Source organism: Mobula birostris, chromosome 7 (assembly GCF_030028105.1).
Source record: "Mobula birostris isolate sMobBir1 chromosome 7, sMobBir1.hap1, whole genome shotgun sequence".
NCBI lineage: Eukaryota > Metazoa > Chordata > Chondrichthyes > Myliobatiformes > Myliobatidae > Mobula > Mobula birostris.
Window position 1 is genome coordinate 44,209,804 of NC_092376.1, and position 23,064 is coordinate 44,232,867.

A 23,064-nucleotide genomic window follows, 5' to 3' on the forward strand; every position below is an offset into this window, starting at 1 on the left:
TTAAAAAAAACTTCCTCCTTAACTACAATGTGTATTTTTATTTAAAAAAAACAAAGAATGCAAAGTATCAACTAAGAACCATAGGCATATCTTAATCTTCAAGAACTTTTGCTCCCCAGTATGTTTTCTTGCTGTCTCTTAATTTAAAGAAAATCTTCAAGCTTTTTTTTCCTTTTTTTTTTCTTGATCCCCCGTTTGCTTTCTTTTTTTTTTTATTTTCACTCCTGCACTTTCTATGCTACTTGCTGCTCTCTTCAGGACTGGGGTTTTGACAGATGAAATGCTTCCATTTTTTTCCCATGCTGTCTTACATTCTCCTTCATGTTCTTCAGTACCTTTTCAGAAACCCATTCTTTTTCATAATGAGGGACAGCATGCCGGTACTTACAAAGTCAAGGAGTTGGCCTCGCAGTACTTAGGTTTCAGTAAAATTGGCTTTCCTCCAACTGAAGACAATTGCTCCTGATGTTCTTTCAGTGATTTTGAGAAATTGGCTGGTCATGATGATTACTATTTTAGATATTCTTTTTTTTTCCAGCTCCATTATGTAAAATGAAATCCCAATCTACTTATATCTTAGGTTTACTATTTGCTAACAAAAATTAATCTGAATACCTCTCGAGAACTTTTGACCTTTTGATGTATTTTGTGCTGAATGTACCCTGGTTAAGGTTCTTGAAGTTCTCTATAAATCCTTAACTGTTTTCATACCATCAAAAATATGCCTACTTTTTGGATCACCTGTCTTTCTGGGTGCCTATTTTACAATTCCTGTGTTGTGATTGTTCCATTTTGCTTTTCCGTTCAACCAATTTATCCTCATCTGGCAATCCTTCTTGCATGTCATCCACTTCGCTTTGCTTCTTTAACTAATATTGTTAACCATTTACTATTTAATTGGATTCTTCCTCCCCCCAGTCCCCCACTCATCTGCAAATTCTCTAACCAGGGTTGAGCTGCCATTCCTTGCGTGCGTACCCTTTAACTCATCACTAAGCATTGTATAGTGAAGTAAAATTATTCTATACAGCCATACTTCATTGTTGTATATCTGCTTTGATAAGAATGACTTATCTAGAGGGCTCAGAGTGTTTCAGACTCCAACCTGGTGGCCTTAGTTGACAGTTTGGACATCTAGTTACAAACAGAGGAGCTAATTATAGCTGAAATGCTCCTGAAAGCTTTAAAAACCAGTGACACCCAGCTTTGTTTGCTTTATTTGTTAAGGGATCTTGTAATAGCAGAATGTTTCTTGATGTGTGAATACATAGGCATTGAATCACACAAAATTAGCCTTTCTGCAACACTTTTAAACACTTTCTTTTAAAATAGATCTTTTATTCAGTCCTGGATCAGATCTACCATGGACAATATCCTCTACCAAAATCAACGACTGAAATATTAAAGGAAACGCAGGAGAAATTTTATGGACTGCCATATGTACAAAATACGGTAAAATCTTATAAATATTGAATTATCTGAAATTCAGAATCTATGGGCTAAGTCTGAAATAAATATGCAATGATTTATATGGAATTTATTTATACATTAAAGCATGCGTTATCTGCTCTTTTCTTTGTCAATGCATCAAATTTTTAAAAGGGTAAATTTTATTTGTCCTTAAAATTATAGTATTTTGGCAATCTTTGGAGTGCTTGAATACAACAGTATGATCGTTATGATTGACTAGATATTTTGAGTAGATATTTAAACTTCAGAGTATAATGTAGAGGAAAAAAGGTGAGAGAACAGTTAAAAGCAAAAATACTACTTTTAAATCAAGAACTTCCCACCCCATGAAGTAAACTGCTTATTTAAACTTGGCAAGGTGTTCAAAATTTTCAGTGATTGCTCTTCTAAATAGTGAGGCATCGTGTTTCAGCTTATTTTCCCTGTTGGTCTTTTGATATATTTCAGGAAGCTGTCGATTTCTCCTTTGCTGCCCAAGCAAACTGGTTAGCCTTCATAGTGTCCCTGATCCTTGGAGATTGTTTTCTTCCAATGATGCTGCACTTGTGCAATAATTGCCACTCTTGATGACAAGCACATACCTCACAATCATTAACATTATCTACAATCCATTACTTTCCCAGGTCCCAATATCCATCCTTGCTTCTTCCCTGATCTTCATTATGTGTTCAGTCTACCTTAAATCTCCCTAAATTCTGCATCCCAGGCTACTTGTAATTACCTTGTTGCTGTAGTCAGGATATTGATGGGACTCTTTGTATTATTTTCTTTGGAGCTTCTAGAAGTGCAGAAAATTGGCTGGATGGGCGTCAAGGGAAGGCTAAATAAGGTCATTCACTTAACACTTTGGGCTGAGGCAATTTGCAGTCACTGCAGCCATGCCTTGTACTTTCAATTACTAAGTCTGTATTAGTTTTGAGTTAGCATATTCTGCACCCTAGCTTATTTGTACCAATACATTGACAACACTGCCATCTATCTGATAAAAGTAAACTCATAAGCTTAACCAAAATTGGGACTGGATATATTGAAACCTTCACTTTCCATTAGTTACATGATTGTCCAGCAGGTGCTGCTGCTACAACACATACGCTAGGATGGATGGTCTTCATCTCATCTTTCACCCTTAAAATATATTTTCTGCAGGTTAGTGTATTCATATCTCCAGAAATAGAAAATAGTACAGTATGGAAACAAACCATTTAACCCACTGTGTCTGTGCTGATCATGATGTCAATCAAAATTAATTCCATCTGCCTACACGGTCTGTATCTCTCCAGTCACTGCCTGTTCATGTGCGTGCCTAAGTGCCTATTAAGTGATGCTATTATACCTGCTTCCAATACTTCTCTTAGCAGCATGTTCCAGGCAACTACCACTCTCATCTTAAAGCTATGATCTCTAGTACTTGACATTTCTACCCTTGGAAAAAGACTCTGACATCTACCCTATCTGTACCTCTCATAATTGTATATACATCTAATGGGTTGCGTCTCAACCTCAAATGCTCCAGAGAAAACAATCCAAGGCGTCCAACCTCTGCTCGTAGCTAATGCTCTCTAATCGAGGCAGCATCCTAGTGAAGTCTATTGGCCTCTTTCCAAAGCCTCCTCATCCTTCCTGTGATGCAGTGGCCAGAGCTGGACACGACACTTCTAATGAAGCCTAACCAAAATTTTATTCAGCTGCAGCATGACTTCCCAACTTTTATACTCAGCACCCCAATGGGTAATGCTGTATGCCTTCTTTACTGTCCTACCTACTTGTGTTGTCACTTTCAGGGAGCAATAGACTTGCACCTCTGTACTTCAATTCTTCTAAGGGCTCTGCCATTTACTGTATCCTTTCGCCTTACATTTGACCTCCCAAAGTACAAAGCCTCACATTGATTTCTCTGTCCACTCTTCCAACTGGCTTATGCCATGCTGAATTATTTAACAACCTTCCTCACTATCCACAATTCTGTCTATTTTTGTGCCATCAGCAGACTTACTAATCAGCTCACTTACTTTTTCATCAGATCATTTTATATTTCGCAAACAACAGAGATCCTAACACTGATCCTTACAGAGCACCACTGGCCCAGATCTCTAGTCAGAATAACACCCCTCATACACCACCCTCTGTCTTCTTTCATCAAGCTAAATTTGAATTCAAACTATCAAGTCTCCTTTGATCCTGTGTCCATAAATCTTTTGCATCAGTTTATCATCAGGAACCTTGTCATACGCTTTATGAAAGTACATGCAGACAACATCTGCCGTACCTTCATCAAAATAACTGTCATTCATAAGATGTGACTTCCCTTACACAAAGCTGCACAGACTATTGCTATTAAGGCTAGGCTTTTCCAGATGTGTGTCAATCCTATCCCTAAGAATCTTCATTAATTACTTTTACCCATTTTCTCTGGCTCCAGGCATAATTTCCTTCATTTGTCTTTGAGTGATCATTCCCTCTCCCAAGTTACCCTCTTGTTTTAATGTATGTATAAAATACCTTGGGAATCTCTTAAATCCTATGTGTCAGGAACATTTCATGGATCCTTTTAGCCCTCCTGATTCCCTGTTTAAGTTTTCCTGATTCTTTTCATTCCTCAAGGGCTATGTCCAACTTCAAGTTCCTAAACCTTACATTTCTGTCCTTTTCTCTGACAAAATGTGCAACATCTCTTGTCATCCAAGGTTTCTGAACCTTGTGTCCCTGTCTTTCTTCCTTGCAGAGAATTTAGATTCTGAATTCTAACCAGCTGGCATTTAAATGAATCCTGTGTCAATGAGGAGGACCTATCCCAATAACAACATCCTCTAATCTTCTCTCCTAAGCTCCTGCCCAATGCTATTATATCTTGCAGGCCAGGCAGCATCTATAGGAAGAGGTACAGTTGACATTTCAGGCCAAGCCCCTTCATCAGGACTAACTGAAAGAAGAGATCGTAAGAGATTTGAGAGGGGGAGGGGGAGATCTGGAATGATAGGAGAAGACAAGAGAGGGAGGAATGAAGCTAAGAACTGGAAAGTTGATTGGCAAAAGGGATATGAGGCTGGAGAAGGGAGAAGATCATGGGACAGGAGGCCTAGGGAGAAAGAAGGGAAGGGGGGGAATCCCAGAGGAGCCGTGGACAGACATATCAGAGATGCGGCCTTCTATATATTGGTGAGACCTGACGCAGGCTGGAAGACTGTTTCACCGAACACCTACGCTCTGTCCGCCAGAGAAAGCAGGATCTCCCAGTGGCCATACATTTTAATTCCACGTCCCATTCCCATTCTGATATGTCTGTCCACGGCCTCCTCTACTGTCAAGATGAAGCCACACTCAGGTTGGAGGATCAACACCTTATATTCCGTCTGGGTAGCCTCCAACCTGATGGCATGAACATTGACTTCTCTAACTTCCATTAGTGCCCCACCTCCCCTTCGTACCACACCCCTTATTTATTTATTATTAATATATTTCTGTCTTTTCCCTTTTTTTTTCTCTCTTTTTTCTCCTTCTGTCCCTCTCACTATAACTCCTTGCCCACCCTCCGGGTACCCCCCCCCCCCACCTTCCTTTCTCTCTAGGCCTCCTGTCCCATAATCCTCTCCCTTCTCCAGCCTCATATCCCTTTTGCTAATCAACTTTCCAGCTCTTAGCTCCATCCCTCCCCCTCCTGTCTTCTCGTAACATTTCAGATCTCTCCCTCCACCTCCCACTTTCAAATCTCTTACTACAGTTGTCCCCCGCTTTTCGAATGTTCGCTTTACGAAACCTCGCTGTTACGAAAGACCTACATTAGTTACCTGTTTTCGCTAACAGAAGGTGTTTTCACTGTTACAAAAAAAGGCAACACGCATCCCGAGCAGCCATACTCCTCCCCTGGAACTGCATTTTAGCTGGCATTGCTTAAACACGTGCCTGTGAGCAGCCGTTAGCAAGCTGAGTTCTAAAGTAACTTACAAAGCCTAAAAGAGCTTGTAAGGGTGTTACACTTAGCGTAAAGCTAGACATAATTAAGCGTTTCGATCCTGGTGAACGAAGTAAGGACAAAGTGAGTTTGGCTTGTGGAAGTTGACGAAGATGATGTTGAAGAGGTTTTGGCATCCCATGACCAAGAACTGATAGATGAAGAGCTGATGCAATTGGAAGAGGAAAGGATAACAATCGAAACTGAATACAGTAGTGAACGGACCGAAAGTGAAGTCGTCCAGGAAGTAAACGTGAAGCAACTGCGTGAGATTTTTGCTGCAATGATTGCAGAAAAGTACGCCTTTAATTTTGAAAGGATACGTAGGTTTAGGGCATATTTGCAAGATGGTTTGAGTGCTTACAAAGAATTGTATGATCGGAAAATGCGCAAGGCTAGCAGTCAAGCATACTGTCGTTTTTTAAGCCTTCCACATCAGCCACAGCAGACAATGAACCTCGACCTTCGACATCGAGGCAGGCAGAGATAGAAGAAGATGACCTGCCTGCCCTGATGGAAACAGATGAAGATGAGATGACACCCCAGTGTCCCACCACCCCAACCCCCAGGCCGTGGACCGATACATTGCTGCGGAGAATGCAGCGGTAGCCAGAATGCACCCAGCACATCTTTAAGAAAAAACCAAAATAAACAAGCTAATTAATTAGGTGCCACCCAGCACATAAATGTCGGCCCAGATCAGAGGTGATTGCCGATTGCGTTGCCTCTGATCTGGGCTGACATTTACGGGCAGCACCTAATTAATTAGCTTGTTTATTTTGGCTTTTTTCTTAAAGATGTGCTGGGTGCATCCTGGCTACCGCTGCATCCCTGCATGCTTCGCAGATCGGTATCGGTTCACTGCCCGGAGGTCGGGGACCACTGCACCACCCCAACCGCCGACAACCCAGCCTAACACACCATCATCAGTGTGCTCAGTGCTGTCTTCCCGATTCCAGTAAGTGATACTACACTGTACATACATTATTTCTACTTTATATAGGCTGTGTATTTTTATGTGTTATTTGGTATGATTTGGCAGCTTCATAGCTTAAAGGTTACTGGAGAGACGAGAGAGTGTTTTTGCCGAGAGCCCTTGCGCCGTGTTTTTGCCGAGAGCACTTGCGTGAGATTTTCGCTACGGAGAACAGTGCAGCAATGATTGTAGAGAAGTATTTCTACTTTATATAGGCTGTGTATTTATCATATCATTCCTGCTTTTACTATATGTTACGGTTATTTTAGATTTCATGTGTTATTTGGCATGATTTGGTAGGCTATTTTTTGGGTCTGCGAACGCTCACAAATTTTTCCCATATAAATGGTAATTGCTTCTTCACTTTACGACATTCCGGCTTACAAACCGTTTCATAGGAACCCTCTACCTTCGGATGGCGGGGGAAACTGCATCTCTTCTTTCAGTTAGTCCTGATGAAGGGTTTCGGCCCGAATCGTCGACTGTACCTCTTCCTATAGATGCTGCCTGGCCTGCTGCGTTCACCAGCATTTTGTATGTGTGTTGCTTGAATTTCCAGCATCTGCAGATTTCCTTGTGTTTGCGCTATTATATTTAGTCCTTCTTCAATTTAGCATTTTGCTGTACGGTCCAGTGTTATCCCTATCCACAACTATCTAAAAAGCTACAGCATGCTCTCCTTGGAGATCATAGATTCCTCAAGGCTGCCATGTAAGCTGATGGGGTTGTTAAGAAGGCGTATGGTGTGTTGGCCTTCATTTATTGGGGGATTGAGTAGGGAAATGTTACAGATCTATAAAACCCTGGTTAGACCACACTTGGAATATTGTATTCAGTTCTGGTCACCTCATTATAGGAAGGATGTAGAAGCTTTAGAGAAGGTGCAAAGGTGATTTACCAGGATGCTGCTTGGATTAGAGAGGTTGAGCAATATGGGGCTTTTCTCTTTGGAGCAAAGAAGGATGAAAGGTGACTTGATAGAAGTGTACAAGATGATCAGAGGCATGGATAGAGTGGATAGCCAGAGACTTGTGCCCAATGCGGAAATTACTAATTTTCAGGTGATTGAATGAAAGTGTAGGGGGGGATGTCAGAGGTAAGGATTTTACACAGAGAGTGGTGGGTACATGGAGCATGCTGCCAGGGGCTGTTGATAGAGTCAGGTGCATTGGGGACATTTAAGAAGCTCTTAGATAGGCACATGAATGATAGAAAAATGGAGAGCTATGTGGGAGTGAAGAGTTAGATTGATGTTAGAGTACGTTAAAAGGTCGGCACAACATTGTGGGCCAAAGGGCGTATGTGTGCTGTAATGTTCTATGTATGTTCTAGAGTACTTCATCTGCCTTCTGGGCATCACAGGGCTAGAGGATCTTGCATATTAAAGAGAAAGTGTGTGTTTCAGGAAAGAATGATTGTGAACTTTAAAATGGAGAGTTGCTTATGCAGGAGATAACGCAGGTCAGAATGTATGGGGATGATGGGTGAGCAGAATAGTGTACAGTGTAGGCTTGAAGTTCACGATGCTAGAATAAGATAAGCTAGTGAAAATTCATTGGAATAATTAAGTCTAGATCAATCATTAAGTGCAGATGTTTTATGTGGTAAGTGAACTAAAATGTGGTTGCAGGAGAATGTGATTGAAACTTGAATTGGATTTATTTAAGTAAGAAATCAGATTATTTGATTGTTATGTAATTGTTGTTTGTGAGATCTTTGCAAATTAGTTAACATTTCCCACTTGAGAACACTGACTAAAATTCACAATATTGATTGCAGAATACTTTGAAAAGGATTGATGGTATGAAAGAAGTACAGTGAGGTACAGGTACAATGATTAAGTGATAATAATGCATTTTGGTGAGCATTGCTGTGGAAAGCAATGGTACAATTTTATATAATGATTAAAAATTATTGGATGCAGTCTGAACCCATGATAAAAAATCTGAATAAAGCAAAGGCAGGACAGGAAGCCCAAGTTGGCTGAGTAGATTGTGAAACTAAATTCCAAGCTATGACAATAAGCTAACAAAAGCTAATTTTTGAAATGTCAATGTTCTTGCCTCTAGAGGCACAGTTTATTTTGCATGAGCATCACTTCTTGTATGTAAGATGTTTTGTATATTATTTCCTGCACTGGTTAATTTGGATTCGATTTGAAGTGCACATGGGAAGACATCCACCTCCATCCTCTCTTTATATGCCCTTGAAACAGCAGTATCTGTGGGCCTTTTTGTTGATATTGCTAAACATTTAGTAGATAATATTTCCTTCAAGATGTATGTTTACTGTTTATGGTTGTTAAGATATCATTTAATAATTAAAAGTTTACTCTTGTTACACGGTATAGTTATGGAATATTGTGTATGTATATTGCCTTGGTTATCACTGATCGTGAGAATAGTTGACAATATTAGTATGTTCTGGTGCGACAATGTTCTATTGAGTTTAATACGTATTTTCCTTAACTTTCTGCAGTTTCACAAGTAAAATCTCATTTTAAAAACCGTGAAGAAAGCTTCAGTCTGGGATAATCTTTGGAGAAGGTGTTTAAGTTACTGCAGAGCTTTGTGCAATACTCCAGAGGCAGTTGAGTTAACACACAATAGGCAATTAACATGTATCCCTATACAGTAAAAAAAACCTAATAGAAGTTGTTCAGCCTTTGCCTGTAAAGATGATATTGGGAAAGGAAAAGGATAAGCCCGAGGATGAGGAAGATTTCAGAATTCAGCAAAGGAGGGTCAAAACACTGATAGGAAAGGGAAAATAAAACATGAGAGAGGGCTAACAAGAAAAGTAAAAGTAACTTTTAGGTCCTACTACAAAATTACAAGAAGGATAAGATTAGCAAAAGTTAATGTAGGTTCTTTAGAGACCGAGGCAGGAGAAATTCTGTGAAAATCTTCAAGAAACGGGAAGTTGTGTGAAATTCTAGAGGACTACAAATCTAGCATATATGAAGATTTCAAATAAATTAGAATCTCTAAATAAAATGAGTATTGGTGAAATTAATGAATGTACTAGCACCTAATGACCTGTGTCCTTGAATTTTGAAGGAGGTGGCTATGCAGACAGTGGATGCCCTGCTTGTTGTCTTCCATGTTTTTAGAATGGTTCCCATACCTTGGAAAGTAGCAAATGTAACCTAACTATTTAAGAAAGGAGAAATGTAAAAAAAAGGGATCCTTAAATCAGTTTGTCTGACATCATTAGTAAAGAAATGCTAGAAACTTTTATTAAAGAGTTGATTGGATAAAGTTGACATGAATTATTGAAAGGAAAAACATGTTTGACAATCTGAATCATTGCCATGAACGTGTAGGTGAACATCTAGTCAGTTTTTGAAAGTAATAAGCTAGTGTTGTACGAACAAAATTAGGTATACAGTGGTGTTAATATATTGGTGTTAATTAATAATTGATTAATGAACAGAAACCAGGGAAGAATGGATCATTTTTTTGTTTCGGAGACTGTGACCAGAACAGTTAAAGATCATTGGATGCTTTTGCAGTTCACAATCTATAACAATAGCTTGGCTAAAGGGAATCTAATGTTATGTAGTATAACATGAAGCAAAGCTAGGTGGCAGTGTGAGCTTTGAGGGAGATGTAGAGAGTAGACCTAATAAAGTAGCACGTTGATTGGAAAAAAATGTTTTAAGTGGTGAGCAATTGAAAGGTATTGGTATTCAGAGGAACCTGAATCCTTGTGTATGATTCACTGAAAGTTCAGAAGTAAGTTCTTCACTCAGTGCTGAATCTTTGGAATTCACTATCCAGGATTGTGGAGGCTGATTGGCTGAATAAATTCCAACTAATTTAAACTTATTACAAGTCAAGTCTTATATTGATCAGATACAATGGTATACACATGAAATATTCTATAGAATGTGGATTGCACTTTTGACAGTTTCTGGTTGAACCAGAAATTGGGATACTTTTGTTTGTCTGAATTGCATTTTGACTGATGACATGATATCCAAGTCAAACGTGATTGATATGGACAAGGTGAACCTATTTTTGAATGCTGTCTGAGCAACCATGCTTTAATAGCCCAGCTTCCTGAATGCAGCTCAGCCAAGATGGATACCCCGTTTCATAGAAACATAGAAACATAGAAAATAGGTGCAGGAGTAGGCCATTCGGCCCTTTGAGCCTGCACCGCCATTTATTATGATCATGGCTGATCATCCAACTCAGAACCCTGCACCAGCCTTCCCTCCATACCCCCTGATCCCCGTAGCCACAAGGGTCATATCTAACTCCCTCTTAAATATAGCCAATGAACTGGCCTCAACTGTTTCCTGTGGCAGAGAATTCCACAGATTCACCACACTGTGTGAAGAAGTTTTTCCTAATCTCAGTCCTAAAAGGCTTCCCCCTTATCCTCAAACTGTGACCCCTCGTTCTGGTCTTCCCCAACATTTCGGGAACAATCTTCCTGCATCTAGCCTGTCCAATCCCTTTAGGATTTTGTACGTTTCAATCAGATCCCCCCTCAATCTTCTAAATTCCAACGAGTACAAGCCTAGTTCATCCAGTCTTTCTTCATATGAAAGTCCTGCCATCCCAGGAATCAATCTGGTGAACCTTCTTTGTACTCCCTCTATGGCAAGGATGTCTTTCCTCAGATTAGGGGACCAAAACTGCACACAATACTCCAGGTGTGGTCTCACCAAGGCCTTGTACAACTGCAGTAGTACCTCCCTGCTCCTGTACTCGAATCCTCTTGCTATAAGTGCCAGCATACCATTCGCCTTTTTCACCGCCTGCTATACCTGCATGCGCACTTTCAATGACTGGTGTATAATGACACCCAGGTCTCGTTGCACCTCCCCTTTTCCTAATCGGCCACCATTCAGATAATAATCTGTTTTCCTATTTTTGCCACCAAAGTGGATAACTTCACATTTATCCACATTAAATTGCATCTGCCATGAATTTGCCCACTCACCCAACCTATCCAAGTCACCCTGCATCCTCTTAGCATCCTCCTCACAGCTAACACTGCCGCCCAGCTTCGTGTCATCCGCAAACTTGGAGATGCTGCATTTAATTCCCTCATCCAAGTCATTAATATATATTGTAAACAACTGGGGTCCCAGCACTGAGCCTTGCGGTACCCCACTAGTCACTGCCTGCCATTCTGAAAAGGTCCCGTTTATTCCCACTCTTTGCTTCCTGTCTGCTAACCAATTCTCTATCCACATCAATACCTTACCCCCAATACCGTGTGCTTTAAGTTTGCACACTAATCTCCTGTGTGGGACCTTGTCAAAAGCATTTTGAAAATCCAAATATACCACGTCCACTGGTTCTCCCCTATCCACTCTACTAGTTACATCCTCAAAAAATTCTATGAGATTCGTCAGACATGATTTTCCTTTCACAAATCCATGCTGACTTTGTCCAATTATTTCACCGCTTTCCAAATGTGCTGTTATCACATCTTTGATAACTGACTCCAGCAGATGTTAGGCTAACCGGTCTATAATTCCCCGGTTTCTCTCTCCCTCCTTTTTTAAAAAGTGGGGTTACATTAGCCACCCTCCAATCCTCAAAAAGATTCAATCCAATCTTCAAAAAGATTCCCTTGCTCATTTGATTCTCCCTTGGACCTTCTTTGCTTTCTCACTGCCCACGCTGGTGATCAGTGTTCACATTGTAAATACATGCCAGTATTATGTATTTATACATGTTTCATTGCATACAAGTACATACACACAATCATACACACACTTTGTTTTTGAGTGAGTCAATTTGAATTATTGACGTTATCTCCTTAGGAAACCTAATACATGGATTGTTTCATGCTCAGTTGTTTTATTTTTCACAATTCTGCTCAGGGTGAAGTAACTTGCCTTTGATTTTGTGGTTTACATTCTCTGTTCATTATTTAAAATACTGCCAATAGCAATTATATCATCTCTCAGCTGTCTCTTTCTTCAGTAAAAACATGCCCAATAGGCAATGAATTTACATAATCGTTCCTCACTTCATTCCCTTCATTTTGTGAAATCATTCTGGTGATTCACTTCTCCTGCATATTAGGGGAAACATTTAAGTTTCTCTAGGTACCCAGGTACAAGTCAGAAATTATTTCACTTTTTCAAATTATAATTATTTAGATTTGAAGCAAGATGTTTAGTCTGAAATATTTTACTGTGTTAACTTCATTCATATACATACATATTGTATATGTATACATACATATACAATATGTATGTATTGTATATTGATAATTCAGAAGATGAATTCAGAAAATTCAGAAGTTTTGTTTTCTTTTTCAGGCATGGCAGCTGCGTTTTAGTCACCTTGTTGGATATGGTGCCAAATATTATTCCTACCTCATGTCAAGAGCTGTAGCCTCTATGGTGTGGAAGCAGTGCTTCATGAAGGACCCACTTAACAGGTTAATAAAGAAAATTGAACTAAATTATGTTGCATTCTTTGTTTGATCAATTGCGAAGAAATAAAGAATTATGAGGAAGAATTGGGGATTCAGATTCAGACGATCGTAAATGTAATAGATCCATATATTAAAATACCATGGAAACAATCCTTTGCTCAACTTGTCTGCTACAGTACCCACAATGTTCATCGTTTTTGCTACATTTGGCACCTACTGTATCCTTTTAAACCCCTCTTATCCATGTACTTCTCCAAATGTCTTTTAAAAGTTGTTACTACACCTCTCTCAGCTACTTGCTGTGGCAGTTCATTCTAGATGTTTAGAGTGGCAGCCTGACCGAGGCAAGTGTGGCTGTGTTTTCATATTTTTTCCAAATTTTAAGAAAATATTGCACTGAGCTCCAAGGTATGTTCAGTGCCTTTGCGATGATCTTTAACCCTTCTCCAGATATGTGCTTTAAGGAAATATGGTGTTTGCCAATCAAGGTTAGGAAAAAAAAGTTACTATGGTGAGCATTTTGCATTTTTAGATAAAAAGGGATATGCTTTTAAACAACTAACTTGTAATATAAATCTATCATATAAAAATGAAAAAAGTTCAAAAAGTACAGTACTGTGCAAATGTCTTGGGTACATGTAAAAACAATTCTGTAAATAGTATAGTCATAGTCATACTTTATTGATCCCGAGGGAAATTTAGTTTCTTTACAGTTGCACCAACCAAGAATAGAATATAAATATAGCAATATAAAACCATAAATAATTAAATAATAATATGTAAATTATACCAGGAAATAAGTCCAGGACCAGTCTATTGGCTCAGGGTGTCTGATCCTCCAAGGGAGGAGTTGTACAGTTTGATGGCCACAGGCAGGAATGACTTCCTATGACTCTCTGTGTTGCATCTCGGTGGAATGAGTCTCTGGCTGAATGTACTCCTGTGCCCAAACAGTACATTATGTAGTGGATGGGAGACATTGTCCACGATGGCATGCAACTTGGACAGCATCCTCTTTTCAGACACCACTGTCAGAGTCCAGTTCCATCCCCACAACATCACTGGCCTTACGAATGAGTTTGTTGATTCTGTTGGTGTCTGCTACCCTCAGCCTGCTGCCCTAGCACACAACAGCAAACGTGATAGCACTAGCCACCACAGACTTGTAGAACATCCTCAGCATCGTCCGGCAGATGTTAACGGACCTCAGTCTCCTCAGGAAATAGAGATGGCTCTGACCCTTCTTGTAGACAGCCTCAGTGTTCTTTGACCACTCCAGTTTATTGTCAATTCGTATCCCCAGGTATTTGTAATCCTCCACCATGTCCACACTGACCCCCTGGATGGAAACAGGGGTCACCAGTACCTTAGCCCTCCTTAGGTCTACCACCAGCTTAAGATACTTCCAAACATAATGAAATAATAAGTTTCTAAATATCAAAAAAATTACTATAAAGAGCAGTAAGCAGTGGGAAAAAAACTAAATCAAATCAATATTCAGCGTGATCACCCTTTGCCTTTAAAACTGCATCAATTCCTATAAATACACTGTTGTGCAGTTTTATAAGAAAATCAGTTGGTAGTTTGTTCAATGCATCTTGGAGAACTTGCTACAATTTTTCTGTTGACTTTGGCTGTCTTGCTTGTTTCTGTCTTTCTAGGTAATCCCAGGCAGCCTCAATGATGTTGAAATCAAGGGTCAGGATATATGTAACTATGTACTAATCTGGGAATTTTTTTTGCAGGCATTCACAGTAAATACAAAGAAGCACAATCAAATCAGTGAAACACTGCACACAGCAAGACAGACAAACAACCAGTGTGCAAAGACAATACACTGTTCAAATACAAAAAGAAAACAAAATATTAATAATAAATAAGCAATAAATATCAAGAAAATTAGATGAACAGTGCTTGAAAGTGAGTCCATAGTTTGTGGGAACAGTTGTAAGTGTTGGAGTGAGTGAAGTTATCCTTTCTAGTTCAAGAGCCTGATGGTTCAGAGGTAATAATTGTCCCTGAACCTAGTAGTGTGGGTCCTGAGGTTCTTTTACCTCCTCCTGGATAGCAGCAGCAAGAAGAGAGCACCTTTGATTCAGCCAATGGCAGTGGTGTCATCAACAAACTTAAATATGGTATTGAAACTGTAGTTAACCTCAGCTATAAGTGTAAAGTGAGTAGAACGGGGCCTAGGCACACAGCCTTATGGTGACCCTGTGCTGCTGGTGATTACAGAGGAGATGTTGGCAATCCAGACTAACTGGGGTTTGCAAGTGAGGAATTTGAGCATCCAGTAGTACAAGGAGGTATTGAGGCCTAGGTCTGTCTTAATCATCTGTTGCCAGATTGCACCCCTCTGAAAATACTGTTCAGGACATTTGTTTCCGAACAAGCTATGAATGCAGATAGTGTAATATTACCTTTTGTTCCCTCAGGGCTATGGGAGAGCGCTACCGCAAAGAGATGTTGGCTCATGGTGGTGGAAAAGTACCTATGTTCATGGTGGAAGGTAAAATAAAATCTAGTTTAAGTTGCTTTCCACTTCATTATGTTATCTTACATTACAGTATCAAGGCTCTTGGTTTTCAGGATTCCACCCAGTTTGTATTGAATGAAACTATGCGCAGTTGTTGAAAAGACACAATCAGAATGACTTTACTAACGATGGATCTTCCATGATGTTAGCGGAAAGTATACATTAGTCAGATTGACAAAGACATCTTGGGAGCTCTTAGATTAGACTCTGTATGTGACAGAATGACTGGCACAGTCTTAATTGTGCTACCACATCCAGAATGTGTAATGATTTCTGTTCTACTGCTTATTTTTCAAATTTCTATGCTGATCAACAGTAGTAATATTTTGCACATTTATAGCACTAACATTTTGGAATTTTAACTGACAGTATTTTATTTTATAAATTTCATATTTTGTTAAGGTCAAAGTTAGTTTAAAGAAGAGAGCAAATCCAAATCAGGAACCTTTTCAAATTTTGGAAGTGAGGCAAAGTACATGAAAGCAGAGCCATCAAATGAGGGAGCTCTTATAAATCAGTTTGCCATCTCTAATTTCATGGCTGTTTGCCTCCTAATACAATAGTTTCCATTCAATGAAGAGGCACTTCAAACAAACCTGTTGGAAAAGAGTTTTGACTAAAGAAGTCAACTTTGATCTGAGCCTACTGTCCATTTATAGAACTGTACAGGTTTTGCCTATCTCTCCAGCTCTTTTTCTCAGATGTTATTAGTATGTTTGTGTGTGTCTGCCTTTCCCTTTGTCTCTGCCCTTCTGGCAAGAATTGTTCTTTTTTCTGAAGAATGATGCGCTGATGTGTTAGTTCAAAGAGATCTGACTTCCAAAAACCATGATGTCATCAGGCCAGCTAAGCAGCGTATCAGATCATAAATTTCCAACAGACTGTATAAGAAGAAGCTAATGCTCAAGCTTAATTAATGGTGAAATATTTTGTGGCGTGCTCGATGATGTTTTAAGCACACATGTGGTTATGGAGAAAGCTGAAATATAAATATACTTTTAAAGTTTACCTTGTATTTAAAAATAATTATAATAATTTTAATAGTATTTTGACAGAATGGCAATAGTTAAATTTTTTTTTAGTGTCAGGTAGTTCTGTTGAGCAGAAATAATTGCTTAGTATACCATTATACACCTCATTCAGCAGATTACAAGAAGTATACATATGGTGAAATGCACAGATGAGTAAATAGTCACCACAAATGTACTACAGCTCACTTACAAAAGACTCTGTCACTGGTTGCAGGTAGATGTGTATCACAAACTACAGTTTGTAACATTGACCTTGACATTGTTTAATAAGTCAACTGTGGGTGTTATGGATAGATAGATGAAATCACGTTTAAAAGACTGATAAATGACTTTTTGCCATGCTTTGAATTGCATCAGTGAGCCTTATTTTGAATTCATGTATATTGAGAAGGACTGGTAGAAATCTCTAATTTTCTGCTGAAGGTGAAGCTAAGTTTCAAGTAGGAAATCCTTCCATATTTTCTGAAGGGCCCCGTTCTAGGATGAGACTATAGTTATGCCCTATAAAGATAGAAGCATTAATGGTAAATTCAGGAAAGTGGCAAATTGAAGCTGTAATCAGTAACTAAAACTGGAAATTCGGCTGCACAATAGTAATTATATATACATACATTAGTGGAGAGATGGTTCTGATTGGTATTTATTGCTGTTACCACAAAATCTCAGTAAATGGAATTGCAAAATTGACATCTGTTGTAAAATCCCAGAAAATTTTTGTGTTCAAGTTAGTCTCTAAAGGATGGTATTAAATCTCAGAAAAAGTTTGGATTGGAAAATCTTTGAATTGTAATGCAAACATGTCATTTGTGTTATCTTAAGGTAATAACTGGAACTTTTTTTTAAGCTTCGGATTTTCTTTCCTCTGTATCAAGTCAAGTGTATACTTAAAATTAGTAACTTTATGATGGAATGAGGGTTCACAGTTATGAAGTGTAATCCCCAGATCTGAATTCTTCAAACTTCTTTTATAGGAATATGTTGAAGGCATGTATTTAGAATTGTAAGAACTGTAGTTTAACACATGAAGGCACGTAATCAAACATTTTAAAACTAGGCTGACAGAGTAGAATAATACACTGCTATATTGCCAATTGTGCATTATTCAGAATAAAGCTCGAGGCCCAATTGCCATCTCAGGATGTAAAAGATCTCATGTTATTTACTATAAAAGAGCTCATTTTGATAGAGAGTTGTAAAGCCATACAGCATGGAAACAGATCCTTTAACCCACCACATCCATGCCAATAAATGAAAACCCATTCCTATGACTCTCATCTTCCAGCATTTGGCCCTGGCACTCAGTGCCTAGATTTTTTAAGAAAAAGGCACTTTTCTACAACTTTCTCTGGGTGCGCATTTGTACTTGCCACTTTTTTGAGTTTCCCCTCAGATCCCCTGTAAATTTCCTACCCCTTTCCTTGTCCTTTGGCTTTATTCAAAGGGGAAAAATCTACCCTTTCTATACGTCTCAATCACATCCTCTCTTCATCTAATCTGCTCCAGGGAAAACAGATGTAGCCTCTCCAGTTACTACTCATAACGGGAAGGCTTCATCTTAAGCAACATCCTAATGCAGCGGTCCCCAACCACCATGCCGCAAAGCTTGTGCTACCAGACCGCGAGGAAACGATATGATTTGGCGATACAAGTCAGCTGCACCTTTCCTCATTCCCTGTCACGCCCACTGTTGAACTTGAACGCACGCGAGGTAATTACCTGCGCGTCGTCCGTGTCAGCGCCGGAAGGAGATCAACTCCTCGAGCTTGCAAATGACAGCGGGCTGAAAAGTATGTTTGACATAACATCTCTGCCGGCATTCTGGATCTAAGTCAAGGCTAAATATCCTGAGATAGCCATGAAAGCACTGAAAACGTTGCTTCCATTTCCAACATTTTTCTGCGAAGTGGCGTTTTCTGCAATGAATGCAACGAAAACTAAGTTGCAGAATAGACTGGGCATAAGGAACCCCCTTCGAGTATCGCTGTCTCCCATCACCCCTTGATGGGACCGTCGTGTTGCAGGACAAAAGGCCCAGGGCTCCCACTGATTCAGCGATATTGGTGTGTTGCAATGATGTTATATGTTCATACGGGGAAGATATGTGCTGTGTGTTTAATATCCAAACGTTACTTAAAATGTTATGATGCTATTGACTTTTAAGTAACTTATATAACCGTACAGCACGGAAGCAGGCCATCTCTGCCCTTCTAGTCTGTGCCGAACGCTACTCTCACCTAGTCCCACCGACCTGCACTCAGCCCATAACCCTCCATTCCTTTCCTGTCCATATACCTGTCCAATTTTTCTTTAAATGATAATATCGAACCTGCTTCTGCCACTTCTACTTGAAATTCGTTCAACACTTACTTTAAGCTCCCCTGTCCTCCCCTGATAATTGACTTATCACTATATTCATGCATATTCATGCGCTGTGTGTTTAATATTAAATTCGTTAGATAAACCCTTTTAGAAATGAAATTGAGTGTATTAGCCACTTGTCACCGATATTCTGGTCATGATTAACACCCCCCCCCGAACAGAATCACCAAAAACGATTTATAGGAAAAAATCGGCACGTACACGCATGCGCACTGGTGCCCGCGCAAGGCTTCATGGTCATTGTAGTCTTTCTTTGGGTAAACACAATGTATTTGACTGCTACTTTTATCCGTTGGCAACCCTACCCCCGCACCCCCCACCGGGTCGGCCGGTCAGCAGGAATATTGTCAATATTAAACCGGTCCACAGTGCCAAAAAGGTTGGGGACCCCTGTCCTAATGAATCCCCTCTGCATACTCTCCAGTGTAATGAGGTTAGCTTTATTTGTCAACACAACATACTTACAACTCATTAACCCAAACCTTAACTGTATGTCTTTGTAACAAGGGAGGAAATTAGAGCACCCAGACAAAACCCACTTGGTCACAAGAAGAATGAACAAACTCCTTACAGGCAGCAGCAGGAATTGAACCCCTATCTGTGATTGCTGGCGCTGTAAAGTGGTTGCGCTAACCACCACACTACTGTATCTTTCAGATAAAGTGGTATCCAGAATTGTACATAATACTTCAACTGAGATTTGACCAATGTTTTATAAAGATGAAGCATAACACTCCTGCTTTTATTTTCTATACCCTGACTAATGAAGACCAGCACTGCCCTTTCAAGGATCTTTGCTCCTTGCACGCGCTCCTTTGTTCTTCTATAGTTTCTAGGATCTTGCTCTTCATGATGTATGCCCTGCCCACATTCCCAAAACTCATCACCTCATATTTAACAGGATTAAACTCCATCTGCCATTTCTTGACTGACTTCACTATTGGATCAATAGCACTCGTACCCTAAGATTACCTTCCATACTGTCAATAATTCTCCAATTGTGAGAACTTGCTGATCATGTCACTTCCATCTATATCAGATCATTCACATATAATATCAAGGGTCTCAGCACGGATCCCTTTAAAACACAAGTCATGGCATTCATTCACAAAAGCAACCCCCTATCTTCACCCTCTGTCTCCTACTATCAAGCCACTATCGGATCTAAATTGCCAACAGCCTGAATCCAGCGGGCCCTAACCTTTTTGAACTAGTCTTCCTTGTTGAGAGCCTTCCTGAAGTCCTTGTAAACCACACATCTAATTCTCTGCCTACATTAGTGTACTACATTACCTCATCTCATGTTAGGTCCATCCAGAAGAAGAAGATGCATGGAATCCATGGTGACTTGGCTGTTTGGATTCAGAATTAGCTTGCCCATGGAAGACAGAGGATAGCGGCAGATAGGAATTATTCTGACTGGAATTCCATGACTACAGGTAACCTGAAGTGACTCTTCCTGGGATTTCTGTTGGTTGCATCAAAACGTTGATGGGTGGGTTAATAAGCTTGCAGATGATACAAAGATTGGTGGCATTGCGAATAATGTAGTAGATTGCCAAATGGTATAGTGGGATATAGATCAGTTGTAGATATGTGTGGAAAAATTGCAGACGGAGTTCAATCAGGCCAAGTGTCAATTGGAGATCAAATGTAAAGGGACTTCCTTTAATGTTAATGGCAGGACCCTTACCAGTGCTAATGTACAAAGGGATCTTGGAGTCCAACTTGGTAACTCCTGGAAACGGCAGGATGCGTTGTGGATGTGAAAGAAGGTGTATGGCATGTTTGCCTTTATTAGTCAGGGAACCAAGTTCAAGAGTCAAGGAGTTGTATTGCATTTTGATAAAACTCATTATATTAAGACCACATCTGGAGTACTGTATTTAATTCTGGTCATTCCTTTATAAAAATGTTGTGGAGGTTTTGGAGAGGATGCAGAAAAGGTTTACCAGGATGCTGCCTGGATTAGAGGGCATGTGCTACCAGGAGAGGTTGGACAAACATGGGTTGTTTTCTCTGAAGTGACTGAGGGAAGATCTGATTGAAGTTTATAAGATTGAGTGGTATAGATGTAAACAACTGGTATCGATATATAACCATATAATTACAGCACTGAAACAGGCCATCTCGGCCCTTCTAGTCCATGCTGAACTCTTACTCTCACCTAGTCCCACTGACCTGCACTCAGCCCATAACCCTCCATTCCTTTCCTGTCCATGTAGCTATCCAATTTAACTTTAAATGACAACATTGAACCTGCCTCAACTCGCTGAGTAAAGAAGTTCCCCCTCATGTTACCCCTAAACTTTTGCCCTCTCTCAACTCGTATCCTCTTGTTTGAATCTCCCCCACTCTCAATGGAAAAAGCCTATCCACATCAACTCTTTATCTATCCCCCTCATAATTTTAAATACCTCCATCAAGTTCCCCCTCAACCTTCTATGCTCCAAAGAATAAAGATCCAACTTGTTCAACCTTTCTCTGTAACGTAGGAGATGAAACCCAGGTAACATTCTAGTAAATCTTCTCTGTACTCTCTCTATTTTGTTAAAATTTTCCTATAATTCGGTGACCAAAACTGTACACAATACTCCAAATTTGGCCTTACCAATGCCTTGTACAATTTCAACATTACATCTCAACTTCTATACTCAATGCTGTGATTTATAAAGGCCAGCATACCAAAAGCTTTCTTCACCACCCCGTCCACATGAGATTCCACCTTTAGGGAACTATGCAGCATTATTCCTAGATCCCTCTGTTCTATACTGCATTCTTCAATGCCTACCATTTACCAGGTATGTCCTATTTTGATTAGTCCTTCCAAAATGTAGCACCTCACATTTATCAGCATTAAACTCCATCTGCCATCTTTCAGCCCATTCTTCTCACTGGCCTAAATCTCTCGGCAAGCTTTGAAAACCTACTTCATTATCCACAACTCCACCTATCTTAGTATCATCTGCATACTTACTATTCCAATTTACCACCCCATCATCCAAATCATTAATGTATATGACAAACAACATTGTACCCAGTACAGATCCCTGAGGCACACCACTAGTCACCGGCCTCCAACCTGACAAACAGTTATCCACCACTACTCTCTGGCATCTCCCATCCAGCCACTGCTGAATCCATTTTACAACTTCAATATTAATACCTAACGATTGAACCTTCCTAACTAACCTTACGTGTGGAACCTTGTCAAAGGCCTTACTGAAGCCCATATAGACAACATCCACCACTTTACCCTCGTCAACTTTCCTAGTAACCTGTTCAAAAAATTCAATAAGATTTGTCAAACATGACCTTCCACACGCAAATCCATGTTGGCTGTTCCTAATCAGACCCTGTCTATCCAGATAATTATATATACCATCTCTAAGAATACTTTCCATCAATTTACCCACCACTGATGTCAAACTCACAGGCCGATAATTGCTAGGTTTACTCTTGGAACCCTTTTTAAACAATGGAACAACATGAGCAATACGCCAATCCTCTGGCGCCATCCCCGTTTCTAATGACATTTGAAATATTTCTGTCAGAGCCTCTGCTATTTCCACACTAAATTCCCTGAAGGTCCTAGGGAATATACTGTCAGGACCCAGAGACTTACCCACTTTTATATTCCTAAAAGTGCCAGTACTTCCTCTTCTTTAATCATCATAGTTTCCATAACTTCCCTACCTGTTTCCCTTATCTTACACAATTCAATATCCTTCTCCTTAGTGAATACCGAAGAAAAGAAATTATTCAGAATCTCCCCCATCTCTTTTGGCTCCACACATAGCTGTCCACTCTGATTCTCTAAGGGACCAATTTTATCCCTCACTATCCTTTTGCTATTAATATAACTGTAGAAACCCTTGGGATTCATTTTCACCTTACTTGCCAAAGCAACCTCATATCTTCTTTTAACTTTTCTAATTTCTTGCTTAAGATTCTTTTTACATTCTTTATATTCCTCGTGCACCTCATTTACTCCATGCTGCCTATATTTATTGTAGATATCTCTCATTTTCTGAACCAAGTTTCCAGTATCTCTTGAAAACCATGGCTCTCTCAAACTTTTAACCTTTCCTTTCAACCTAACAGGAACGTAAAGATTCTGTACCCTCAAAATTTCACCTTTAAATGACCTCCATTTCTCTATTACATCTTTCCCATAAAACAAATTGTCCCAATCCACTCCTTCTAAATCCTTTCGCATCTCCTCAAAGTTGGTCTTTCTCCAATCAAAAATCTCAACCCTGCGTCCAGACCTATCCTTCTCCATAATTATATTGAAACTAATGGCATTGTG

The 23,064-nt window shown here is 39.7% G+C and overlaps 1 protein-coding gene across 4 annotated transcripts in view; it reads left to right on the plus strand.

The window, feature by feature from the left end:
• Positions 1 to 23,064, plus strand: part of LOC140200154 (mitochondrial intermediate peptidase-like) — a 99,051-nt gene that overhangs the window by 52,955 nt on the left and 23,032 nt on the right. For 3 of the 4 annotated variants that reach the window (XM_072263034.1, XM_072263035.1, XM_072263037.1), the window contains 3 exons: positions 1,333 to 1,452; positions 12,688 to 12,809; positions 15,242 to 15,315. In XM_072263034.1, the coding sequence (XP_072119135.1) occupies positions 1,333 to 1,452; positions 12,688 to 12,809; positions 15,242 to 15,315 (316 nt within the window). Of the gene's footprint in view, positions 1 to 1,332; positions 1,453 to 12,687; positions 12,810 to 15,241; positions 15,316 to 20,060; positions 20,192 to 23,064 lie in introns of all 4 variants that reach the window. The other variant, XM_072263036.1, reaches the window with a different exon arrangement.